Below are 27,653 nucleotides of genomic sequence, written 5' to 3'. Positions count from 1 at the left end.
TTAAATATTTACAAAGTTTTATCCTCGCACCTTCTCGAGAGATCAAAAGTGGAGGGATGGGCCCAAGTACTGCTTGGACTTCTTGCACTTCTTTTTGGATTTGGCCAAGGACTTAGATCATGAAGACAACCTGTTGCAGGAGCGAACTAAGGAGTAGGACCCACCTTTGCACCTTAACCAATCTAGTTATGGGGATTTGTGGTGCTTTGCCACAAAGAGTTTTGATTCCCACGTCTCGAATTGCATTAGCGTACATCAAGTCACCATCACTAAAGGCCTTAGAATCGTGGTCTGACCCAAGGCACTGCAGGCAAACCACATGCTGGTCAATTAAAGACTTCTGATTGCGAGATTCCCCCCAGGGGGTCCCTTGAGCACTGGGCTTACTGACTATTTTTTGTAAAAGTCTCCCAATGAGACAAACGAAAGTTCTGGTTCTATGTCTGCTGGTGCAGAAAGAACGGAACTGATGTCAGCACGCATGAGTGGCTCCTATAGGACCCACACAAATCATACCTGCACAGAATAACATCGAAGCAGACCTATCAGCACTAACTGCCAGCGTGCAGGAGACTGCTAAAGATTTTCCAGATCCAGTCTGGTGCCTGGGGGAATATTCAAAAGGTGAGCAATCTATGGTTAGAAATCTCTATCAGTAAGCTTGTGATTTTAATTCATTGATTGGGCTGTAAAAGAAGTAATTGGTTCCATAAAAGGGCCACTACACAGCTAAGCCTGAGACATCCACCCAATATTCTAGGTGTAGAGAAACATGCTGTGTTCCATAATGCTGCCAACAAGCCTAGAATAATCAGGACTTTAGGCTGCCCTGAGTCAAGGAGATGCTCACTGATATTATCCTTGAGGGATATGGCACCCAAAAACTAACTGCATCAACCGTACCATCGAGGAAGTTGTTGTTTGCGTTCACATGGTCCTGAAGCTGGTGCATCACTGTGACCTGCATGATCTTGTTAGGGAATCAGAGGGTGACACGGGTCAGTAGCTGATGAGCTCTTTGGGTTCTGCTCTCAGGATGGACCCTGTATGAACGATGCATGAACTTGACAATGTTTGGAGACATGGTATTGGCATATTGCCCTTGCTACATGCCATTCAGCATGCTTGGCTAGGAGGTTGGGCAATTTGATCTTTCCTGATGCTATAAGGACATAGAGAAGGCACGGTTTTATGGAAGCCACAAACACCAAGATCCTAAATGGTGGAGATATTCGGGGTGTTCTGGAAGGTGATCCATAGTTTCTTTATCTTCACATTAAAGGAGGTGAGAAATTGAAGGTATATGTGGAGTTTTCTGGCTGGTAGCAATTACTCAATTGTGGATATTAAAGAGCTCACTGGTTTGGTGCCTGGTTGACTGGCGAAGAGTACTCAAACTTTTTTCCAGCAGAAACTCCTTGAAGCACTTTCCTGATTAGTAGAATATGCCAGTAAGGGACAGAACATGGGTTTTATATTAGAGTGCACCTGATTTGCATTCCATTATTACATTCAAGTCGAAATATTTGAAAGAAGTAAAATATAGAAACAAACTTGCCATATATGTCATTTGCTACAAACAGAAGATACGTTTTTCAACAAAACAGTTACAAAGCCAAGGGGGAGCAGTGGGTGACATATAACATTCCGTACATGAGTGACAGGGTTACTGGGTAACAAAATCCCAATACCAGAGCAACAGATTTACTCACTATATTCCAACCAGGACAGAGAGAGTTAGTACAAAGGCAAACTGGTCCCTTGCAAGGTAAAATGAGCGTGCCATGGAGGTGGCCACTTGGCTACCGCAGGCGTCAATTTGTGTAAATACATACTCCTTGAACTCACACAAAAAGGCTTTCACCTCCCCACTTGAAAAGATGTTGAAAATGGTCGTATTTCAAATAGCCTTTGCTAAACCAATGGCTTAACAATGTCCACTGATTCTCTGGCACAAGAAATCAGATACTCCACGCTAGAAAGAAGAGGTTGCTGTGGCAAATTCAGAAAGTACAAAATAGCTCGAAATATTACAAAAACGTGTCACAAAACTATTTCAGTACAGCAATATTTTAGACGAATTCCAATGAGGACACTAAGAAGGTCAGGGGAGAAGATCATTTATGAAAAAGGATCAAAAGCAGAGGGGTTGGGGCAGAGCATCTGTCGAGCTCTGACTGTTTATTGGGCGTATAGTGAGACACTGACTTTGCTCACGGGAATTGTAAAAATCTTGTCTCTGGCAGACAGCAGTGCATCAAACTCTCTCCTTTCTGCTGATCAGTTGATAGTGATAGGGGGGAACCTTTCTGTTTGAATTTGCCGTGCCACGTTTATTCACGAAGCAAAGCTGCTTGCATTGCCCACTTGCCGCCTCGCTGCCACCGCAGGAGTCTTCCTGCATCCCGCCTCCCGCCGCACTCCTCCTTGGACATCGGAGAGCTGCCGCAGTGTGTTGGGCAGGCCAGGGGAACCACAAGCCCCAGCAGGCACTGCGCCTTCCGAGCACCAGCAACAAGCGCCAGGAGGCGCATAAAATTGGCGCACTCCTTGCAGAGCGGGGGAACCTTTCTGTTTGAATTTGCCGTGCCACGTTTATTCACGAAGCAAAGCTGCTTGCATTGCCCACTTGCCGCCTCGCTGCCGCCGCAAGAGTCTTCCTGCATCCCGCCGCACGCCTCCCTGGACATCGGAGAGCTGCCGCAGTGTGGAGGGCGGGCCAGGGGAACCACAAGCCCCAGCAGGCACTGCGCCTTCCGAGCACCAGCAACAAGCGCCAGGAGGCGCATAAAATTGGCGCACTCCTTCCCTCGCGGGACGCGAGCGGGACGCCAAGCGAAGCCCGGGCAAAGGGCGGGCCCTCTTAGGCCCTCAGAGGCCTGAGGAGACTGGACTGGGCCAGACCCCCAGGTCGTGGGACTTTATATAAGTAAGTGTGTAATTCCTTGCACTTTTGTACTATTGTTATCGCTGTTGCTATGGCTACTATTGCACTTAGTCCTCCCTCTGCTACTGTCCCGGATAAAGTAGGGAGTTCATTGAATGGCACCTTAGACAACTACTTTACTAAAGCTGCTTTTGAAGGAACAAAAGACTTATTTTGGGCAGAACGTCTGGCTGATCGCCGTCGTTCTATTGAACAATTCAAGAACAGGTCACTTTCTGAGCCCACTCCTGTTGTCACAATAAACAATGACCTTTGCGCCGATACCACGGACGCTACACTAATTGGGGACAGTGTGCCATTATTGCTAAGGGACTGTTTAGCACCTTCTATTGACTCAACCCAAGTTGATTAAGCTATTATTTCTCTTGATTCCTCTAGCACCTCTGGTGCTCCAAAAGTCTTGATTTCACCAACACCCAGGCCAGGGAAAGTTGTAAGAGGTAAAACCACGAGGCCCCTGCCACACAAATGGCCCTCCACCACCCAAAAAGAGACGCACTAGGATGGACCCAACTAAGTCTAAGATGAGCCACTCTGAGTTTGGGAAGAAGCTTAATTTTTCCAGCACTGGAGCAACGGTAACTACAGTTGCTAAAGAAGCTGCAGAAATAGTGCTAGACACTCCAGCACTCCTACCATCGACATCGCACCTGGTCGCTGAGAGAATTACTGAAAATACTCCAAATGCTGAAGGGTCTCCTCCAAACTCTACTAGTAAATTACTAGATAGCATAGAACTCATTGTGAGGAGTTACACGTTAGCTATAGTTGAAAGATTAAAAGGAGTGGAGTTAAGACTGGGGAAAATAGAGGCAGACTTGGCCACACATGGGAATCCTACCAGGACCATAGGAAATAAAGGTCCAACAACAGCTCTAATCTCCAGTCAAGTAACCACATCGGCGCATATTCCCTCATCAGATGTCGCTGTGGCAACACCTACTACCACTACTCCTTCTATCAATTCAAAAATAGCTACATTAGTTGCGACCAAAAACCAGCCTACAAGTACACTATCTGTACCCAAACAACCTCCTAATCTCAAAATAAATCAGACAAAAACACCAACACCAAGATTATCTACAACTTCGCATCGTACTCCTGACATCCCTGTTAATAATAATCTAGCAAGGGAAGTGGGCAATTTATCAAACGGCCTGCCAAGATTGGAGGTGGAAGATGCTAGATACACAAAAGGGGTCGAAGGCAGGAGACCCCCCACTGAACTCCCACCAGAAGCTGTACCTTATGTGGTGGTACTCACCGGGGTACCAGAACTGTCGGGAAACAAGCGGGAAGGCTTCTTTCAACTAAAGAACAAAATAATGCACTGGCTATCCTCATATAGACCTATAGCCAGTAATATCAATGGAGACATAGTTCATGTCCGACGGTTGCCTTGGTTAGGCGGAAGACCAAAGGACATAGGGGGAGATGTGGTTGTGGTGAATTTCAGAGACAAAAACGCAGTCCAATATATATTATCTTGGCCACATGGTAATGCGAACAATTGTATCATACAGCGCCCATTGACTTACTTTTACCCAAGATCCTTAGTATTTCCACAACAACCAGCATCTAGCAACGCCCTCTTTGACAATCATTTTTATAATATGGGGCTTGCTAGAAACCCTGTTCACATGTATCAACTAGTACCAGTCCCTGCCTTTTCCGGGTGGAACACCATACCCTCTAGACACGGCACAAGTGAATACAGAAGAATGGCTCATTTAATACCATTCACGCCATTGGAAATATCTAAGAGGTTTGATGTATTCAGTGGTCTGGATGAATGCGACTGAAGTTTAATGAACAGTGAGGTAGACAGTTGTGGTGTAAATAATCATATTACTGATGGAGCTAATGAGGAAGAAGGAAGTAGACCTTTTAGGTCAGAAAATATTGTTACTGTAACTGGCAATGGGGCTAATGGTAGCCTGTCTTCACCCACAACAGTTGGTATTTGTGGGGTAAATGAGGGTCCCTCCCTGTTTACACTAGTCTCATGGAATGTGGCGGGGGTGCGCACAAAAATATGTGACCCCGATTGGAACAACTACATGAACACCTTTGACATTTGTATATTACAAGAGACATGGGCTACGGACTAGATCCATAGAGCGGGTTATAAAACATTCCAAATAGAGGCTGTGCCTTCATCAAGAGGACGAGCCGCAGGAGGCCTACTTATATGGATCAGTGTATCTATCAACATCGGTATAAAGATCTTAAATACCGACTCTCTAGCTATACTAGGTCTGGAAATAACCACAGAGGACAAACGGGTGATTAACCTTATAAATGTGTATAACTGCCCTCATCCATCCCATAAGGTGTCACCATGTATTGAAAAATTGGAGAGTTTTATGGACACCCTAGAGCCAGATGCAAGTGTAATTTTATGTGGGGACATGAATTGTAACTTTGAACCGATCACGGGTATGGTCAATTTGTATGAAGATGAGGATGTGGCTAACGGGATACCTCTCCTGCTTGATAATGGGACTGTCGCTGGGACCACAATAGCCCTTCAGATTACGAGGCTGCTAGTGAACCATGGTCTGAGGGCTTGTAATGGCCGTATGCCATCCGATAGCCCGAAAGCACCTACCTTTAACAGGCGAGATTATAAAAGTAATTTAGACTACGTTATTATTTCTTTTGACCTGTGGCCATATACAATCGACCTAAAAGTTAAGGAGAGATTTGACAGCGACCATTATCCCCTTGAAACCAGTTTTTTCAATAACTTACTAAAGGGGCCGGAAAACACAGAGGGAGGCGACAGACAAGTACAGTTACCAACATTAGATAACATTATTGTTAGTAATAATCAAAGGGCTGTTAAATGGGCATATATATTGGAAAGAGAGGACCTCCTATCCAACATTTACTGTATTCTAGTAAATATATTTGATTCGTTTTGTTCACTCAGATGTGAATCTGGGGAATTTATTAAATTGCATAAAATATTTTTTAAACAACTGCTTGATCTCTTAACAAAAAGACCAAAAAAAGGGTCTGGGATAGTTAATGTAAAACCAGTTGGGAAACCCTGGTATAACAAGGAATGCCGTCCTGCCAAAACCGCTTTGATTGAGGCCATCAAAAGAAAAAGCCCTGTAGAAATTAAAGATAAAAGAAAATCATATAACTCACTATTGGTAAAAGCTAAATCCTCTTGGGACGATGAATTATGGTCTAGCATGCTACTAGCAGCTAAAACTAAGGACCAGAGGCACTTCTGGGAATTAGTGGCAAAGGGGAATAAACGAGAGAAAGGCTCAAGAGAGGTCTTTTTAGACGAGGCCACGTGGGTAAAACATTTTACAACGTTGTATGCAGCTAAAACCAGCGAGGTAATCTCTCTGGAAGAATCAACTTCCACTCAGTCTGCGAAATCATACCCACCGGTAGTCTTTGACTTACATGAAACTGAGCTGGCAATTGCTTCAGTCAAACCAGGGAAGGCACCTGGACTTGACAAAATTCCAGGTGACCTTTTTTTGCATAACACTGATGTTTGGGCACCATATTTAAATTTTTTATTCAATGCTATCGCGGCTGGTGACCAAATCCCAGACACTTGGGATGGTGCAGAAATTATCACTATTTTTAAAAAGGGGGATAGAGGCGATCCAGCCAATTATCGCCCCATTAGTCGTTTAGATATAACTCAAAAGATATAAGGCAGGCATATATTAAATCGTATAAATATGTGGTTAGATGAAAAATTAGTTTTATCAAAATATCAGGCGGGGTTTAGGGAAAAAACTGGGACCATAGACCAGGTATTAAGGCTGTGCTGCTTGTACTGGAAATATACACAACAAACAAGATGGCCAGACAGATATGTTTTTGGTTGTTTTTTGAACCCACTCAGTCAATCAATTCTGGAGGGTCATCTATTTTATTTTAGTGTTTTTTGTATTTTTAGAAAACATATATAACATTTACTTGAATATGTCATCAAACAGACAGTCAGCGAGCAGTGGAAAGCATATCAAACAATAAAATGTGCATGACTATACAAGTGCTATACAGTGTTAAAAAATGAATATTGTCATTTCATACAAATAACACCACAACAATGAATCAAAAGGACAGATAATTCAAATATCTGACAATAAATTCACATTGGGAACCAGTCCTTTACATTCAGTACAAAAAGAACAGACAGGCGGATACACAGTACAAAGAGCACTACCTGCCTATCTAACTAAGCCTGGAGATAGAAAAATAAATTGGAGGGTTACACAACCTAGGGATAGCACTGTATACATTTAAACAACCCTAGTAGCACCCTTTATTCATTTTCCCAGGCTTAGGGTCAACGCGTTTCGAACCTCAGCGTGAATAAGGGTTCTCCTCAGGACGTGGACTGGATAAGGCCAAAACTGAAAATTAACGAGGGAAATGGTGTAAGAATTGTGCACGGTCGTTTATAATTAAAAATCAGACTCGAAATTATCACACAAAGTGTCAGAGAGTACCTGAAAATAACAAGCAGTTGTCACTCGAAATTCTTAGTAGTGGAGTGGGGTGCCTCACACAGACCGGAGTTCTGTAACCGGATGGAAATAGTAATGAAAATCCATCCACACATGTTGATTTTTAAACAGCGTTATGCTCGGTCTGGTTAGCAAAAACATGGGCACACCTGTGTGTAGATGTATCATTTCAACAGGTGGAGAGAGTCTGCCAGATGATCCAAAATTATGGAATTCGGTTGGTTGATGTCTGGGCCAGCCTAAGGGGGGGGGTTGGGAGATCTTAGTAGATATCTCTTACATAGTGGACAAAAGTGACAGTAAGTTTAGCTCATACGGACATTGCACTTACTTAATCAAAAGCGGCCGGCATTGTGTGTTTTTTTTGGTTCAGTTGTACTTCCTTTTCTTTTTCCGTGAAGATAATCCACACGGTCTCGCCTAGAAAATACAATGTTCTGTATTTCACACACGTTTCCCCATATCACCAGTGTTATAAGCCGTCAGCCAATCGGCAAATCAAGGGTTGATATAGCGAGAATCATACTCACTATAGCACGGACGGACTTATCTCCTCGCTCGCTGGCGGCATCTGGCATAGGCACGCCGCGAGCTCCAAGGATTCACTTAAAGGGGCCGTTCGTCGCCGCACATGTCGGCGGGGGTTATGGGACATGTAGTCGGCACATCGGGGATTATAGCAAGGTTCGACTCACTGTGGCGTAGTCGGACCGGCTGCCGGCGTAAGAACGCCGCCGGCCCTCGGAAAACAATTTAAGGAGCCGTTCATGTGTAGGGATTATGGAACATCTAGTCACGGTGTTCACCACGGACATCCCACACACTCGAAAGGTTCTGGTGTGGGGGCCGCTAGTCACCGGCTACTTCAACACGAGTCCACCATGGGGGTTGTCATAACAGTTGTTGAGACCATTACGCAAGGCCATTAGAAAGGCTGGGGAATAACATCATAACTCGGGAGTTGTACGACAAGTATGTCACCCTGAGGCAAATTTAACGCCGTAGTGGGCGGGCTTTAATGGACAAAAATTTTACACTGTAACAGATCTGTGATTGCATAGAGAAACGCAAGAAACCAGGAACCTTGCCACACTGGACAGTCTTGCCAACGAGAGAATTAGACATGGAACCTGCATGACCAATTCATAGAAATCATAGATTGCTTATTTCAGACAAGTCATTCAGTCCGGAGTTAGCTGTATCAAATTTAAGAATTAGATATGCTTCTCTCTGAGATAGGCGTATGTCAGGATCGCCGCCCCCACTGACTTTGATCACAGACAACACTGTCCATTTTAGGTCTTCCACCTTGTGGTTCTTCTGTAAACAATGCGCCACCATCGGGGCAGAGAGAATTTTGTTATTGATTCTGGATCGATGTTGGATGATCCTTTGTCTGACTTCTTGCGTTGTTTTGCCAATATACAACTTCTGGCACGGACATTGGATGGCATATACCACATACTTTGTTTTGCAATTGGTATGTTCGTCGTGCCGCCAGAATTTCTTCCCGTCAGTGAACAGAGACCCTTCTATTGTAAGGTTGCACACAGAGCACGTGCCGCATTTACGATGTCCCTTTACTGGACTCATGCCAAATATTGTAGTCTGGGTGTCCCGTTTCTTTTGGGGTGTGTGGATGTAATCTGCTCCCCTGTACTGGAAATATGTCATCATCCGCAAGGGCCACTTGTATGTGACCTTTGTAGATCTACGAGCAGCATTTGACCTAATACCTCGTGATCTACTTTGGAAGTCCCTGGAAAGACAGGGACTTCCCGCGGAACTATTAAAACTGGTGAAGGGCCTGCATCGGGAGAACTATGCTAAGGTCAGGTGGGGCCCAAATGGAGAACTTACAGACCCAATTCCCATAAAAAGGGGAGTACGTCAGGGATGCGTATTGGCTCCCACACTCTTTTCCCTTTTTGTTAATGACATTGCGGTTTATATGGAGAATTGTGATAACGATTCGCCCCGACTAGGAGGGGAACGGGTACCGTCCCTCCTTTTCGCTGACGATAAGATCCTCATCTCTCAAACTCCTAGGGGCCTTCAGATTTTATTAGATAGGTTCCAGCAATACTGTACCTTAAAAGGGTTCGAAATTAACATTAAAAAAACTAAATATATGGCACTAAACCCGCATAAAAGTTAAAAAAAAATCTAATGTTAAACGGTCATAAGCTTGACTACGAACAGAGCTTTACATATTTAGGGGTATTATTAGATTCATCAATGGGATGGAGACCATAGCTGGAAAAATCAATAATAGTGTACAAACAAAATTGTCTCCCAATACTAAAAAGACATAATAAATGTATGAACAAGGCAGTAACCCCTGCATTAGAGATCTTTAGGTATAAGGTCCAATCAGCTGTTCTGTACGGGGCCGAACTATGGGAACCAGTATGTAGGAAGAACTTTGAAACACTGGAGAACAAGTTTATTAGGGGATTACTAAAAGTTCCCACTAATACCCCATTGGTACCATTATTTTTAGATTTAAACATCAAGCACACTGACCATCATGCAATGTTAAGACCTTTATTATTATGGGTTAGACTATGGACAACCCCTGAACTGATTGACTACAAAAATGGGTTAAAAGAAGTTCTGGACCTAGACAGTGGTAACCAAATTTACTGGTTCAAGCACGTGAGAGCGTGGTTATCCAAGTTAGGTCTAACCCATTTTTGGAGTGAGCCGGAGTCCCTTACCATGGCCTCCAAGAAAATTGTCAAATTGTCTTTCTGGTCTTACGTGAGCCATGACTCTGCGTATGTTAGAACACATGGCCCCCTAACTGAATCTTTCTTAATGGTTAAAAATGTGGCTTGTTTCGAACCATTTCTTGACGAGGTACAGCCACCGTTGGCTAAAACCCTGTACCTAAAATTTAGATACGGAACACTGAGAACTAAGACGATAGAGAAACGCTGGGGGAAGACAAATAGCGATTACTGCACTTTATGTTCTAACAACGTCAGGGAAGACGTTTTGCATATACTGTTTTTTTGTCCTAGCTATGGCAAAGCAAGGAAAAAATGGATAGTCCCATTATGTCATATTATTGGCTCTAGATCCCATAAGGAAGCTGGCAGAATTTTAAAAACGGATACCAGCCAAGTAATTGTGTTTGGAATCAGTAGATTTCTTCTGGCTGTAAATTTCGTTAGACTAAAAAAGTCTCTTTCTTTTTAAAGCTGCATCTGTTTAGAACCACGGAATATGTTTTTCTCAGTTTTAATTGTTTTGATAATTTTTAAATTTTATGTCTTGGTTGTTATAAATTTGATTTAATGACTTTTTTAATTTTGCATAATGTATTTTAAACTATTTATTCAATTATGTGATAATTCTAAACCACCATAGATTCTCCTAAATGATGACTTGTAGTATTGATTATTGGTTTTTTGGATTGTATATACGTATTTCTTTTATTGTATATCTTTTATGTTGCAATGCAACGAAATAAAGATTATTGAATTGAATTGAATTGATAGTGATATTATTTCCCATGCTGATTGATTTGACACGGATCTCCATATCCTCCATTGCTTTTTAAAACCTACCTCACTCGTTTCTCAGATCACATACATTATTCCTTGCATGCTGAAAGCAAACACATCTGTTTAAAACACAACAAAGGGCCTTTTTTGTCAAAAACAGAAACCATAAAGCATGGCCAGGATTCCGAAATGGACAAAGAAAATAAGATTCAACGGTGCTATAACAAAGACCCTCCGGGATACAAATGGCATGCTAAAACAATAACTGATACATCAAGAACTAGTACAATGGCCATATCCTAAAGGAGTGTCAAAAGACACTAAGGACAGATTCATCAACCAAAAATGGCGCAAAGCGATGCAAAGTCTTGAATTGGGATTTACTATCCAGCATAAAACTTTCACTGAAAAGCAGCCCTACAGTAACACAAAGTACAGCTTTGCTTTACTTGGCCTTATTTTGTCTAAATGGGGCATCTCATTGTTGAGGCATGTGTGCTCTTATGCAACCGCCCTTGTTTTTGACCAAACGCCTTATTTTCTAAAAATTGTAAACAGAGCTTTGCACCAAATATCTGCCTCCTTGGGCAGGCTTAAAGTTGGAGAAAAGTATTTATCTCAAAACTTTTCACACTTTGCATGTGTGCTGTACTGTGCAGCACACATACAAAGCTGGAATAGTTTTAAACTATGACCAAGTTTAGCATTTTGTAGTAACAGAGTACCCTTCCAGTACATAACCTATGCTACAGTGCACACACCCTTGCACTAAAAGGCAGCCTAAAGTATGCCGGCACTATGGGAGACAACAACAGTGCCATATCTTAGTAGATATGGCGATGCCTGCTCTTATCCTTACATACAACGCAACACAGCAATGTTGTGTGCTGCACTGCGTTGCCTGCCTTTGTATTAAACATGGCCCTCAATCTTTTGTTCTACAGTTTATTTAGGAAGGTAACATTCAGAACAAATTCCGCCAAAAGAAAATTGTTGGCCGTCTCAATCTTCCACAACATTCCATATTTTGACTAGTAATAAGCTTACAGGACAAGAGTGGTGCAACGCCATAAACATATGGCCACCCCAAATTATCAAAGGGTCCAGGGCTAGATTTATTCGAAATCAGGCAGTGGAGCACTGCATGAAAATCTATAGTCTGCACTGGGTAAACTAAAATAAATTACATGTACCATTATAAATGTCACATGTCATTGTTGTCATTGGCTGAGCTTCACCCAAAAATGCCACACATGTCATTGTTGGCATTGGCTGAGCTTCACCCAAAAATGCCACTTTGACAAATATTCCAGTGAGTTACATTTTGTGTGAAATTTGTATTCGAGGTACATCCTCCACTAGAAAGTCTATGTGTAGCCACAATATTCCACTTGCCCATTCGTTACAACTGATTTGCAAAGCCAGGCCGTGTTGTTACTTTATTATATCAGGCATTGTAAAGAATTGTGAGGGTGTTTCACTATTTTCGCCCATTTGCGGATATTGGCATTTTGCAGTGTGCTTGTGTCAACTTGAGAAGCAATAATTCCTTCTGGGCGCAAACGTTGACTAGTGTAGCCGTTGACTAGTGTAGCACTTTATTTGATAAAGCACCACTCAACTGCAAACGCATGTGCTCTGTGCCAGTAAACCTGGGCCAAGGTCATCTTTCTATTCAGCACACCTCCTACTTCATCTCAGCAGGAGAAACAGAAGAAAAACGACCTCACAAGGGTAGCAATGGACACTATAACACGGTAACTTACTGTTACAACGCAACTTTTACGTCGTAATGCTGTTACAACGCAGCTTTTACAACGCTGGTTCCATTACATCGGATGCTATTACAACGCAGGATATTACATAGCAGATGCTATTACAACGCATACCATTACATCGTAAGTATTGGTAAGTATATCATTTTTTTTATTTTATTTAATATTATTTAATTAATTTAATTAATATTAATTATAAATAAATATATTTATTTATGTTTTTTAATATTATAAATTAAATATATTAATTTAAGTAATTTTTAAAATAAGTATGAGTATAGGAGTATATGTTTTGGGGTACTGAGGTATATGTTTTGGGGTATAGGGGTATTTTTAGGTTTTAGGGCAGGGGTTGGGTTTTGGGGTACAGGGGTGTTTTTAGGTTTTAGGGCAGGGTTTGGGTTTTGGGGTACAGGGGTGTTTTTAGGTTTCAGGGCAGGGTTTGGGTTTTGGGGTACAGGGGTGTTTTTAGGTTTCAGGGCAGGTTTTGGGGTACAGGGGTGTTTTTAGGTTTTAGGGCAGGGTTTGGGTTTTGGGGTACAGGGGTGTTTTTAGGTTTCAGGGCAGGGTTTGAGTTTTGGGGTACAGGGTTATTTTTAGGTTTCAGGGCAGGGTTTGGGTTTTGGGGTACAGAGATGTTTTTAGGTTTCAGGGCAGGGTTTGGGTTTTGGGGTACAGGGGTGTTTTTAGGTTTTAGGGCAAGGTTTGGGTTTTGGGGTACAGGGGTATTTTTAGGTTTTAGGGCAGGGTTTGGGTTTCCTGACATAGGCGTCCCCCTATTTGCACTCAAGAAGAACAGGAGCATTGGCCAAATGATCACATCCACCAGACCACCCCCAAAGAAGGTCTCTCAAAGTACCATCTTTGGAGCAAGCCCAGTTACAGGACATCGTAAATGTGGGACTTGCTCGGTTTGTGACCTCACGATGGAAGGCTCACTCTTTACGGATGGAAATAAATTTTGGCGCCACAACGAACATACAAATTGCAAAACCAAATATACAGTGTATGCGATACTGTGTCCATGCAATCTGTTATATATTGGTAAAACCACACAGGAGGTCCGTCAGAGAATTATACAACATCGGTCAAGAATCAACAACAAAATCCTGACGGCCCCCATGGTTTCGCATTTTGTGCAACAGAAACACTCTAGTCAGGACATGAGATGGACGGTCCTTGCAGTTATCAAGGGTGGCAATGGTGACCCAGACGCTCGCCTATCCCAAAAGGAGGCGTATCTCATACTCAAGTTTGATACATCCAATTCTGGCCTGAACGAGATGACTGAATCTACCAGCCTTTAAATATAGAGTTCGGCAGAGTCTGGCTGTGCGCTTACTTTGATCTGGGTCCTAGTGATCCCCCCTTTTAACCTGTGCCTAATTAAACATTTATGTCTGTTTGGCACGTTGAGGCATCCAGGGTGGGTCGACAGAGGTTTGCTTTTGGTCTGTGTGAAAACGTTGATAAGCTGGTTAGTTGTCCAGAACATCATTCATGGGGCTCATGACATTACATTGGTTCATGTGGTAAAAGAACTTTCTTTTCACTAGGCTACATAATGTACTCCTGATAATTTCTGGGCTGATGTATAGAGCATCCTTCATGAGAATCAGATTCCCGGTCTTCCAATGAAGTTTGAACCTGTGTCTCGGTTGAAATTGTTGTTGAATAATACATTGAGTTCCAACACCGCTTAGGTTTTTGATGTTGTTGTATAAAAAAGTTTCTAATGCGTACATGACAATATCACGATTTTGGCTCAGAGCATGTTTGTGTTGTGAATGCCAACATTTCCATGTTTGTGTTTGAACTTTTAATCAATGCCTCTGTCATTGTGTTGCTCGTTTTAATTCTATTTCGAGCTTGTGTATTATCAATTTAGGAACTCCGTGTGTTTGTTGTTTTTTTTTAAAAACTATTGCGGAATGCTCTCGCATTCACTGCTGCATTGTCCACACGTATGCCCCCACTCGCATTGAGAGTCCCCGCGACCGATACTTAATAACTACAAAGTCCAGCATTCCCTTGGACGATCCCCCGTAGCCACACCTCCCAACACCTCGATCAGGTGAGCTCATTAGCTATGCGCCCTAGCGCGGCGCTTCACTTCGAGTCTGAGTTGCTGCTCGAAAACGCCGGATTGATTCCGAATTGAAAGTAAGTGCCCTGCGCCCTTTGGACGCGCCTCGCGCTTCCCCCCCCCCCCCCCCCCCCCCCGGTGACGGTATGCCCCGCTGGTGACAATAACTAATTGAAGCTCGCGCTTCCCTCATTCCAGGTCAGCGCGAACCATTAACCCCTTGCTGAAACGGACCTGACAAGAAACCACAGATATTTTTCCTTTGGCTGGGATTTCAGGTAGGAAACTCTCCGTGTGGGTCGATGGTGACTTTCCACAACATATGGGCTAATGATAGTAACTCTGGGCACCGTGTGTTTTCTGTGGTCCTGCAGTTCCCACCCTCAGACGTTGGAACATGTGAGCACCGTTTGTGCACCGCTTCGTGGGCACCCCTATTTCCAGCTCAATAGCTGGTTGAAGCACAGGTAGGATTAGTTATAAGTTTCTACCATGGCCCCACACCACATGGCACCTCTTTCAGCCTCCCTGGCTTGCCACCGCGCTAAGCTTTCCATTTGTTTTTTCAGAAATCCTGCCCGGTCGAGTGTTACCGGTACTACGGCCTTCTTACGCCATTGAGCAGGTAATCAACCCCCCTCCTTCGTCCTTTGGAGTCAGAGTCTTGTATATTGTCCTTAAACTCACATCTGACACCCACCTTGTATATTTGTTACAGAATCATTATCCCCAGTCCCTGTCCTGAAGAGAACCTGGAACAACCCCGGTTCGAAACGCGTCGACACCTCCACCCTGTGGTAAACCTCCAAGGGTGCCACTAGGACATAATTACACCGATTCCGTTGGACCCTAGTTGTGCAACCCGCTTCAAAAAATTAACCACAGGCTTGGTTGACAGGCAGGCATTCCATTCCACCTCCCTGCCTGTCCCATGGTTTCACAGTCTGTAGGACTGGTTCATATTTGCTTTACACTTCAAAGTTTTGCACTGTATATAATTGCAATTAATATTGTTCACTGAATTTTGTATTGTTTTTTGTGTGTCTTGTTCACTAATGTGACCTCATTCACTATTGTATGTATTGTATATTTGTAAATTTTGTAAATCTGTAGATATTGCCATCATTTATCCACTGTCATAACAGTTGTTTTGTTTGCGCTCATGTCTTAGATTCCTTAAAAATTTGAGTCTCAGTAGAAAATAAATTTGATTTGGGATTCTTTCCCAGAGGTCGCGTGGGATTTCTTTGACTACGTGGCTGAAAGGTGTTGTTGATAATTATCCTGTCCAGCCACCCTGTTCTGTTTTCCCCACTGCTGAGATCCGGGCTGGGCAGACGTAGGATCCAAAACCTTCACTGTTCTACACACATGTCATTGTTGTCATTGGCTGAGCTTCACCCAAAAATGCCACTTTGACAAATATTCCAGTGAGTTACATTTTGTGTGAAATTTGTATTCGAGGTACATCCTCCACTAGAAAGTCTATGTGTAGCCACAATATTCCACTTGCCCATTCGTTACAACTGATTTGCAAAGCCAGGCCGTGTTGTTACTTTATTATATCAGGCATTGTAAAGAATTGTGAGGGTGTTTCACTATTTTCGCCCATTTGCGGATATTGGCATTTTGCAGTGTGCTTGTGTCAACTTGAGAAGCAATAATTCCTTCTGGGCGCAAACGTTGACTAGTGTAGCCGTTGACTAGTGTAGCACTTTATTTGATAAAGCACCACTCAACTGCAAACGCATGTGCTCTGTGCCAGTAAACCTGGGCCAAGGTCATCTTTCTATTCAGCACACCTCCTACTTCATCTCAGCAGGAGAAACAGAAGAAAAACGACCTCACAAGGGTAGCAATGGACACTATAACACGGTAACTTACTGTTACAATGCAACTTTTACGTCGTAATGCTGTTACAACGCAGCTTTTACAACGCTGGTTCCATTACATCGGATGCTATTACAACGCAGGATATTACATAGCAGATGCTATTACAACGCATACCATTACATCGTAAGTATTGGTAAGTATATCATTTTTTTTATTTTATTTAATATTATTTAATTAATTTAATTAATATTAATTATAAATAAATATATTTATTTATGTTTTTTAATATTATAAATTAAATATATTAATTTAAGTAATTTTTAAAATAAGTATGAGTATAGGAGTATATGTTTTGGGGTACTGAGGTATATGTTTTGGGGTATAGGGGTATTTTTAGGTTTTAGGGCAGGGGTTGGGTTTTGGGGTACAGGGGTGTTTTTAGGTTTTAGGGCAGGGTTTGGGTTTTGGGGTACAGGGGTGTTTTTAGGTTTCAGGGCAGGGTTTGGGTTTTGGGGTACAGGGGTGTTTTTAGGTTTCAGGGCAGGTTTTGGGGTACAGGGGTGTTTTTAGGTTTTAGGGCAGGGTTTGGGTTTTGGGGTACAGGGGTGTTTTTAGGTTTCAGGGCAGGGTTTGAGTTTTGGGGTACAGGGTTATTTTTAGGTTTCAGGGCAGGGTTTGGGTTTTGGGGTACAGAGATGTTTTTAGGTTTCAGGGCAGGGTTTGGGTTTTGGGGTACAGGGGTGTTTTTAGGTTTTAGGGCAAGGTTTGGGTTTTGGGGTACAGGGGTATTTTTAGGTTTTAGGGCAGGGTTTGGGTTTCCTGACATAGGCGTCCCCCTATTTGCACTCAAGAAGAACAGGAGCATTGGCCAAATGATCACATCCACCAGACCACCCCCAAAGAAGGTCTCTCAAAGTACCATCTTTGGAGCAAGCCCAGTTACAGGACATCGTAAATGTGGGACTTGCTCGGTTTGTGACCTCACGATGGAAGGCTCACTCTTTACGGATGGAAATAAATTTTGGCGCCACAACGAACATACAAATTGCAAAACCAAATATACAGTGTATGCGATACTGTGTCCATGCAATCTGTTATATATTGGTAAAACCACACAGGAGGTCCGTCAGAGAATTATACAACATCGGTCAAGAATCAACAACAAAATCCTGACGGCCCCCATGGTTTCGCATTTTGTGCAACAGAAACACTCTAGTCAGGACATGAGATGGACGGTCCTTGCAGTTATCAAGGGTGGCAATGGTGACCCAGACGCTCGCCTATCCCAAAAGGAGGCGTATCTCATACTCAAGTTTGATACATCCAATTCTGGCCTGAACGAGATGACTGAATCTACCAGCCTTTAAATATAGAGTTCGGCAGAGTCTGGCTGTGCGCTTACTTTGATCTGGGTCCTAGTGATCCCCCCTTTTAACCTGTGCCTAATTAAACATTTATGTCTGTTTGGCGCGTTGAGGCATCCAGGGTGGGTCGACAGAGGTTTGCTTTTGGTCTGTGTGAAAACGTTGATAAGCTGGTTAGTTGTCCAGAACATCATTCATGGGGCTCATGACATTACATTGGTTCATGTGGTAAAAGAACTTTCTTTTCACTAGGCTACATAATGTACTCCTGATAATTTCTGGGCTGATGTATAGAGCATCCTTCATGAGAATCAGATTCCCGGTCTTCCAATGAAGTTTGAACCTGTGTCTCGGTTGAAATTGTTGTTGAATAATACATTGAGTTCCAACACCGCTTAGGTTTTTGATGTTGTTGTATAAAAAAGTTTCTAATGCGTACATGACAATATCACGATTTTGGCTCAGAGCATGTTTGTGTTGTGAATGCCAACATTTCCATGTTTGTGTTTGAACTTTTAATCAATGCCTCTGTCATTGTGTTGCTCGTTTTAATTCTATTTCGAGCTTGTGTATTATCAATTTAGGAACTCCGTGTGTTTGTTGGTTTTTTTTAAAAACTATTGCGGAATGCTCTCGCATTCACTGCTGCATTGTCCACACGTATGCCCCCACTCGCATTGAGAGTCCCCGCGACCGATACTTAATAACTACAAAGTCCAGCATTCCCTTGGACGATCCCCCGTAGCCACACCTCCCAACACCTCGATCAGGTGAGCTCATTAGCTATGCGCCCTAGCGCGGCGCTTCACTTCGAGTCTGAGTTGCTGCTCGAAAACGCCGGATTGATTCCGAATTGAAAGTAAGTGCCCTGCGCCCTTTGGACGCGCCTCGCGCTTCCCCCCCCCCCCCCCCCGGTGACGGTATGCCCCGCTGGTGACAATAACTAATTGAAGCTCGCGCTTCCCTCATTCCAGGTCAGCGCGAACCATTAACCCCTTGCTGACACGGACCTGACAAGAAACCACAGATATTTTTCCTTTGGCTGGGATTTCAGGTAGGAAACTCTCCGTGTGGGTCGATGGTGACTTTCCACAACATATGGGCTAGTGATAGTAACTCTGGGCACCGTGTGTTTTCTGTGGTCCTGCAGTTCCCACCCTCAGACGTTGGAACATGTGAGCACCGTTTGTGCACCGCTTCGTGGGCACCCCTATTTCCAGCTCAATAGCTGGTTGAAGCACAGGTAGGATTAGTTATAAGTTTCTACCATGGCCCCACACCACATGGCACCTCTTTCAGCCTCCCTGGCTTGCCACCGCGCTAAGCTTTCCATTTGTTTTTTCAGAAATCCTGCCCGGTCGAGTGTTACCGGTACTACGGCCATTCTTACGCCATTGAGCAGGTAATCAACCCCCCTCCTTCGTCCTTTGGAGTCAGAGTCTTGTATATTGTCCTTAAACTCACATCTGACACCCACCTTGTATATTTGTTACAGAATCATTATCCCCAGTCCCTGTCCTGAAGAGAACCTGGAACAACCCCGGTTCGAAACGCGTCGACACCTCCACCCTGTGGTAAACCTCCAAGGGTGCCACTAGGACATAATTACACCGATTCCGTTGGACCCTAGTTGTGCAACCCGCTTCAAAAAATTAACCACAGGCTTGGTTGACAGGCAGGCATTCCATTCCACCTCCCTGCCTGTCCCATGGTTTCACAGTCTGTAGGACTGGTTCATATTTGCTTTACACTTCAAAGTTTTGCACTGTATATAATTGCAATTAATATTGTTCACTGAATTTTGTATTGTTTTTTGTGTGTCTTGTTCACTAATGTGACCTCATTCACTATTGTATGTATTGTATATTTGTAAATTTTGTAAATCTGTAGATATTGCCATCATTTATCCACTGTCATAACAGTTGTTTTGTTTGCGCTCATGTCTTAGATTCCTTAAAAATTTGAGTCTCAGTAGAAAATAAATTTGATTTGGGATTCTTTCCCAGAGGTCGCGTGGGATTTCTTTGACTACGTGGCTGAAAGGTGTTGTTGATAATTATCCTGTCCAGCCACCCTGTTCTGTTTTCCCCACTGCTGAGATCCGGGCTGGGCAGACGTAGGATCCAAAACCTTCACTGTTCTACACACATGTCATTGTTGTCATTGGCTGAGCTTCACCCAAAAATGCCACTTTGACAAATATTCCAGTGAGTTACATTTTGTGTGAAATTTGTATTCGAGGTACATCCTCCACTAGAAAGTCTATGTGTAGCCACAATATTCCACTTGCCCATTCGTTACAACTGATTTGCAAAGCCAGGCCGTGTTGTTACTTTATTATATCAGGCATTGTAAAGAATTGTGAGGGTGTTTCACTATTTTCGCCCATTTGCGGATATTGGCATTTTGCAGTGTGCTTGTGTCAACTTGAGAAGCAATAATTCCTTCTGGGCGCAAACGTTGACTAGTGTAGCCGTTGACTAGTGTAGCACTTTATTTGATAAAGCACCACTCAACTGCAAACGCATGTGCTCTGTGCCAGTAAACCTGGGCCAAGGTCATCTTTCTATTCAGCACACCTCCTACTTCATCTCAGCAGGAGAAACAGAAGAAAAACGACCTCACAAGGGTAGCAATGGACACTATAACACGGTAACTTACTGTTACAACGCAACTTTTACGTCGTAATGCTGTTACAACGCAGCTTTTACAACGCTGGTTCCATTACATCGGATGCTATTACAACGCAGGATATTACATAGCAGATGCTATTACAACGCATACCATTACATCGTAAGTATTGGTAAGTATATCATTTTTTTTATTTTATTTAATATTATTTAATTAATTTAATTAATATTAATTATAAATAAATATATTTATTTATGTTTTTTAATATTATAAATTAAATATATTAATTTAAGTAATTTTTAAAATAAGTATGAGTATAGGAGTATATGTTTTGGGGTACTGAGGTATATGTTTTGGGGTATAGGGGTATTTTTAGGTTTTAGGGCAGGGGTTGGGTTTTGGGGTACAGGGGTGTTTTTAGGTTTTAGGGCAGGGTTTGGGTTTTGGGGTACAGGGGTGTTTTTAGGTTTCAGGGCAGGGTTTGGGTTTTGGGGTACAGGGGTGTTTTTAGGTTTCAGGGCAGGTTTTGGGGTACAGGGGTGTTTTTAGGTTTTAGGGCAGGGTTTGGGTTTTGGGGTACAGGGGTGTTTTTAGGTTTCAGGGCAGGGTTTGAGTTTTGGGGTACAGGGTTATTTTTAGGTTTCAGGGCAGGGTTTGGGTTTTGGGGTACAGAGATGTTTTTAGGTTTCAGGGCAGGGTTTGGGTTTTGGGGTACAGGGGTGTTTTTAGGTTTTAGGGCAAGGTTTGGGTTTTGGGGTACAGGGGTATTTTTAGGTTTTAGGGCAGGGTTTGGGTTTCCTGACATAGGCGTCCCCCTATTTGCACTCAAGAAGAACAGGAGCATTGGCCAAATGATCACATCCACCAGACCACCCCCAAAGAAGGTCTCTCAAAGTACCATCTTTGGAGCAAGCCCAGTTACAGGACATCGTAAATGTGGGACTTGCTCGGTTTGTGACCTCACGATGGAAGGCTCACTCTTTACGGATGGAAATAAATTTTGGCGCCACAACGAACATACAAATTGCAAAACCAAATATACAGTGTATGCGATACTGTGTCCATGCAATCTGTTATATATTGGTAAAACCACACAGGAGGTCCGTCAGAGAATTATACAACATCGGTCAAGAATCAACAACAAAATCCTGACGGCCCCCATGGTTTCGCATTTTGTGCAACAGAAACACTCTAGTCAGGACATGAGATGGACGGTCCTTGCAGTTATCAAGGGTGGCAATGGTGACCCAGACGCTCGCCTATCCCAAAAGGAGGCGTATCTCATACTCAAGTTTGATACATCCAATTCTGGCCTGAACGAGATGACTGAATCTACCAGCCTTTAAATATAGAGTTCGGCAGAGTCTGGCTGTGCGCTTACTTTGATCTGGGTCCTAGTGATCCCCCCTTTTAACCTGTGCCTAATTAAACATTTATGTCTGTTTGGCACGTTGAGGCATCCAGGGTGGGTCGACAGAGGTTTGCTTTTGGTCTGTGTGAAAACGTTGATAAGCTGGTTAGTTGTCCAGAACATCATAGGAGTATATGTTTTGGGGTACTGAGGTATATGTTTTGGGGTATAGGGGTATTTTTAGGTTTTAGGGCAGGGGTTGGGTTTTGGGGTACAGGGGTGTTTTTAGGTTTTAGGGCAGGGTTTGGGTTTTGGGGTACAGGGGTGTTTTTAGGTTTCAGGGCAGGGTTTGGGTTTTGGGGTACAGGGGTGTTTTTAGGTTTCAGGGCAGGTTTTGGGGTACAGGGGTGTTTTTAGGTTTTAGGGCAGGGTTTGGGTTTTGGGGTACAGGGGTGTTTTTAGGTTTCAGGGCAGGGTTTGAGTTTTGGGGTACAGGGGTGTTTTTAGGTTTCAGGGCAGGGTTTGGGTTTTGGGGTACAGGGGTGTTTTTAGGTTTCAGGGCAGGGTTTGGGTTTTGGGGTACAGGGGTGTTTTTAGGTTTTAGGGCAAGGTTTGGGTTTTGGGGTACAGGGGTGTTTTTAGGTTTTAGGGCAGGGTTTGGGTTTTGGGGTACAGGGGTGTTTTTAGGTTTTAGGGCTGGGTTTAGGTTTTGGGGTACAGGGGTATTTTTAGGTTTTAGGGCAGGGTTTGGGTTTTGGGGTACAGGGGTGTTTTTAGGTTTTAGGGCTGGGTTTAGGTTTTGGGGTACAGGGGTATTTTTAGGTTTTAGGGCTGGGTTTGGGTTTTGGGGTTCAGGGGTATTTTTAGGGTTTATTTTTTTTAAAGTACGACTTTAATTAAATTAAATTAATTAAATAAATTATAATTAATTAAATTTATTAAATCAAATTAATTACAATTTTAAGATTAATTCAATTATATTAATTAAATTAAATTAATTAAATTTAAATAATTACTATTATAAAATTTATTAAATTAAATTAATAATATTATTTTAATTTAATTAAATTACATTAATTCCTATTTAAAATTAAATTAAACCTATTTAAATAAATTATATTAATTACATTTTTACAATTATTTTAATTATATTAGTAAAATAAAATTTATTAAATTAACTTAATTACATTTTTTAAAAAAAGTTATACTTACCTATACTTACGATGTAATGGTATGCGTTGTAATAGCATCTGCTATGTAATATCCTGCGTTGTAATGGCATCCGATGTAATGGAACCTGCGTTGTAAAAGTTGCGATGTTACAGCATGCGTTGTAAAATAACGCGTTGTAACATCATAGATCCCTATAACACAGAGTTTGTAACTGAAAGCTCTGCCCATGGTGTGGTTTGGTAGTGTAGCCGCCCATTCTATGCTCAAACCATGGGATCTAAAAGAACCAAGCGACAGGTCTATGATCGGCCATGGTTTGCCATGAGACCACACGGCCCAGTTTGGAGATCAGACGGTGGGAGTACAAGAGGCATATCTCTGGACACTGCTTCTCCACCCTCGCTGCTCACTGTTCTCAGTCTTTGATCAGACATTGAGGAATACCTAGCCTTTTCCAAGGTTATTTAGATCTGCCTCCTTATTGCTACCTTCTTATCTGATATTCTCCACTATCTGGTTACTGCTGAAAAAACCACATTGTGGTGTACGCTGGTCACTACGATGGTGCTAAATGATAAATAAGTAAACTGTGTTTAGGTTAAGTTAAATAGTCGCTCGTAAATAGGTTTCAAGTTTATTTTTATTTGCTTTGGTACTCAACTGAGGACCACAAATAATTTAAACATAAAATTCTGTTTTTTTACAACAGTAAATTTTCTTGTGCTAATACAATGTTAAAAAAGATTTAAAAAATGTATAAAAGTTATAACAGACAAATTCATTTGGTGGGGATTTACATAAAGTGATCAGTTCCTTTGCTAAGTTAATCCTACATTTAATGTATATGGCTTGCAAATACCGCTTCCTTGCCGTTACCACCTTTGGATTTGGACAGGCAAACATTAGGTGCTCGACATCTTGCTCTCCTCCATTACACAGATAAATCGCTCGTAAATAACTGTTGTATTCCTGAGGCTGACTCAAATTTAAATATCCCACCTAGGTGAACACTTGAACCAATAAATGAAAAAGAAAAAAGAGAATACCTTTTCAATCCTGACGTTGATTAAACGCAGGATACCTAAACCTTCACTCACCATGTCACGCGAGGTACTCAGGTAGGATTGCAACTGTTACATGACCTATATTATGAATGCTGGTATGTAGCGAATGGCATCTCTTCCCTTTGTGAAGATCACCTGAAACTGGCAGCACGTTTTAGTTGTCATTATGCTGCCCGAATATCATCTCCCCTCTCTCCCTGTTATTTTATAATCATAACCAACATTTGTGACAGCCTGTTAATTTTCACAATCAACTGCAGCCCACACCGGTCCCTCCCAAGATCAGTAAGTCATCTTGCATATTAAAACATTGTGCTTTGTTTTTTAAATGGAGAGTTGGCACTTTTTCAGCCTAGTGTACGTGGAGCAAACCTTTTCAACACATCCAGAGCTGCTTGAAGCCGCTCTTGGTGGGAGTAGAGCTCCTCTTGAAGGTGGTGCTTTCGAACGACAGCAACATCATACTCTGCCTGCAGCTGCTGCACCTGCAATAACAACCACAGCTTGAGTCATTCCAAATCCAGTTTAACTTTGTTTAACTCCCTCACAGAATATCACTAGGACTTCACCTTAGCGACTGGCTCGTCCAACCAATGCAAGCACCAAAATACCCCACACCAACAAAATATTTGCATTTCAAAATACACCATAGCAACCGGCTTCTCACATAAGGTATACAAATTAAATACCCTTATTGTTTTAGATCCTTGATACCCGATTAAAGGCACATAATTCAGGTATTATCTTACTGTGCCTGCTAATTGGTTGCTTTAAAAAAGAAAAGGGAGCTTTGAAATTTATATGTACAAACGTAAAAAGCACCATTTAAACATATATATGTACATTTATGAATTCTTATTGGTAGCTACTGAGATGTTAAATTGAATCTGTTTCATAGCAATATGATTACTTATATGTTATTCCTGCCATTGTGGGAACAACCCTATTGTTTGTCCTGATGAAGGTAGAAAGCACGGATGACACTACAAGGGGAATGTCTACCTCTGTTTTCTCATAACAGGCTTCCAGCCTGCCGATTTATTATGATGCCTTTTGATGTCAATGTACCTACATGTATGTCTTTATATTGTATTATTCATCCTGCCCCTTTGCAGCCTATCACCTAAATGCTTGACAAAATATAGTCTCTGAATAGGCAAAACTAACATGTAAGCACTTTATTCCTATCCATTTACTGTTATTATAATTACATTGAAAAATCCATATGTGGTAACTTGCACCCAATAAAAAACATAATTTTAAGAAAAGATGTTGCAAACATTTTTTCTCTAATTGTGTTTAATAGCGTTACAGTTTAAACTACAACTGGTACAAAGCTTTGCATCTCCTGTTCCTGGGGGTCAAACCCTCTAATGTATTTCTGAATAGGCCCTGTTATGTTTCTTCATTTGAGGAATGCTGTGGCAGGAGGTAGCTTTATTTTACGTCAAGTACAGTGCTTGTACATGTGACCACTCTGTGAAGGACCTTGAAGGACATTGAAGGAAAACAAAACCCTCCCTTGCATTTGCATCCCTCAGTCCTTTGACTTCCACAATAGAGGAAGCCATAGAAAATGTTACAACACAATATTTCAGAGATTGAGAAAAATACTGTTATAGAATAAACAGGAGGATAAATCACCTTTACATGATTCAGGAACTCAGAGAAAACCACACAGATATACAATGGCAGTATCAAACATGAGGAACTTCATCATGAAACAATTAAATGCTCGTAGTCTCGTAAGTTTTTTCTCACTTCCTGACAATTCCCAGGAATTGTCAGGTAGTGAGAAAAAACCAAGGTGAGCAGAACGACGAGCGAATGCAGCTCCAGGACACACTAGCAAGCACAACCAGCACCGTGGGACAGCAAAACTAATGCTTCTGCCTCCCTTTTTGCCCTGCAGATTACGAGCAAGAAAACGAAGTTTGCAGTACACGACGGCCCTGGTCCCATTTGTCACAACGGGCCATGTAAGACATCCAGACTAACTACGCAACCATGGCGCCGTGCGAGAGTTGCTGCAAACTAATAGCACCATCTCTCTTCTCTAATTTCTCCTGGAGATAAGCCTTTTTAGGTTTCGCCTGGCGATCCGCTGTGCAGCAGCGTTCGCGCAGGCGAAATCTTATGTTACAACAGTACTGGCTTTGTCCCTCCTCTCTCTTCGATTGGCTAGCTCCATAAATGGAGGCTAGCCATTGGAAGAGAGATCTGTTCGTCATTCACGGAGCAGATTGTTGGGCATTCCGGCGATTTTTTTCGCTCTCCGCCCCTTTGCGATCATCATTGCGGCGGTGGGCGGTGTTTTTTTTTATTTTAAAGGTTTGTTTTGGGCATTTCTTTGAAGATGGCGCCCGATGGAGAGTGATTTCAGCCCCTGCTCTGTATACCGCAGGAGAGTGAGCTCTGCCGGTAATGCTTGTTTTTTTCGCCGTCACCGGCCCTTCTAAAAGTATTCTTTCTTTCTGTGCCCTCACTGGCCCCCTTTCCCTCGGCTGTTGCCGGTGCGCATAAACGCGCCCTCCCTTTGTCTGTCTGCGGGTCCTGCTGGCTCTCAGAGGAATGCGCTGCCAGCTGCCCATGTGTGCTGCAGTCACTGAAGGGTGCCCATGGCTGCTTCTCGATCTTGTTTTCTTACTCTCTCTTCCGCCCCCACTTCCATCTCTCGCCGTCTCTCCCTCTTGCTGTCCTCTTCCCTCCCCGTCGCCCTCTGCGCTTTCTCCATTCATTATTTCTCGCCGCGGCCAGTGCTCACACTGCTGCACATCTGCCTGTTCTTTTCTCTGGCTGGGCTATTATTCCCTCGTCTCCACTGCAGGCAGCAGCCTCCTCACAAAGTAATTCAAAGCCTCCCCGGCAGCGTCAGCCGGTGCCCGGCCACGTGCAGCCCTGCTCCGAAAAGTCTGCGCCGACAATAGCCTGGCGCAGTGCAGAGCTGGCCGGGGCCTGATAAAGCAGAGGCTGGCCAGGAGGGGCACGAATCAGACAGCACATTCAAAACCGGCCTCTTTGAAATGGGACTGGGCTGAGAACTTTTATTTGCAGCAGCGACTTTGTCTGGGCTAAGAAATAACATCCCGACTCAATCCCTCTTTTATGTTGTTGCAACATTTACAATTTTTATTTTCAAACCGCGCCGACGTTCAGCAGGATTACTTGTCTTTTGTTAAACTGATCAGTAAAGTGTGACGCGTGAGACTGCGAGCGGACATGACAACCTTTACAATATCTTACTATGTGAGAGGAGTGTGGTGGCGTGGAATTTTGGGTTGCTAGCAAATAAAGACGCACACACCAGTACTCTGGTACATACACTGACCACGCCAGACGCGCTGTCAGCGATTTATTGGACCCTGCACATCGCCGTGGGGTAATCAGAGGTCGGTGACTCCAGTAC

At 42.8% G+C, this 27,653-nt stretch overlaps 1 protein-coding gene across 1 annotated transcript in view; it reads right to left on the bottom strand.

Annotated features, from left to right (window-relative positions):
• Positions 1–27,653, bottom strand: part of LOC147707531 (dynein axonemal heavy chain 5-like) — a 1,425,553-nt gene that overhangs the window by 298,410 nt on the left and 1,099,490 nt on the right. Inside the window, exon 78 of the mRNA XM_086925656.1 lies at positions 24,620–24,732. Within this exon, the coding sequence (XP_086781782.1) occupies positions 24,620–24,732 (113 nt within the window). The remainder of the gene's footprint in view (positions 1–24,619; positions 24,733–27,653) is intronic.

Source organism: Lissotriton vulgaris, chromosome 6 (genome assembly GCF_964263255.1).
Source record: "Lissotriton vulgaris chromosome 6, aLisVul1.2, whole genome shotgun sequence".
Classification (NCBI taxonomy): domain Eukaryota; kingdom Metazoa; phylum Chordata; class Amphibia; order Caudata; family Salamandridae; genus Lissotriton; species Lissotriton vulgaris.
This window is presented reverse-complemented; position numbering and strand designations above follow the sequence as displayed.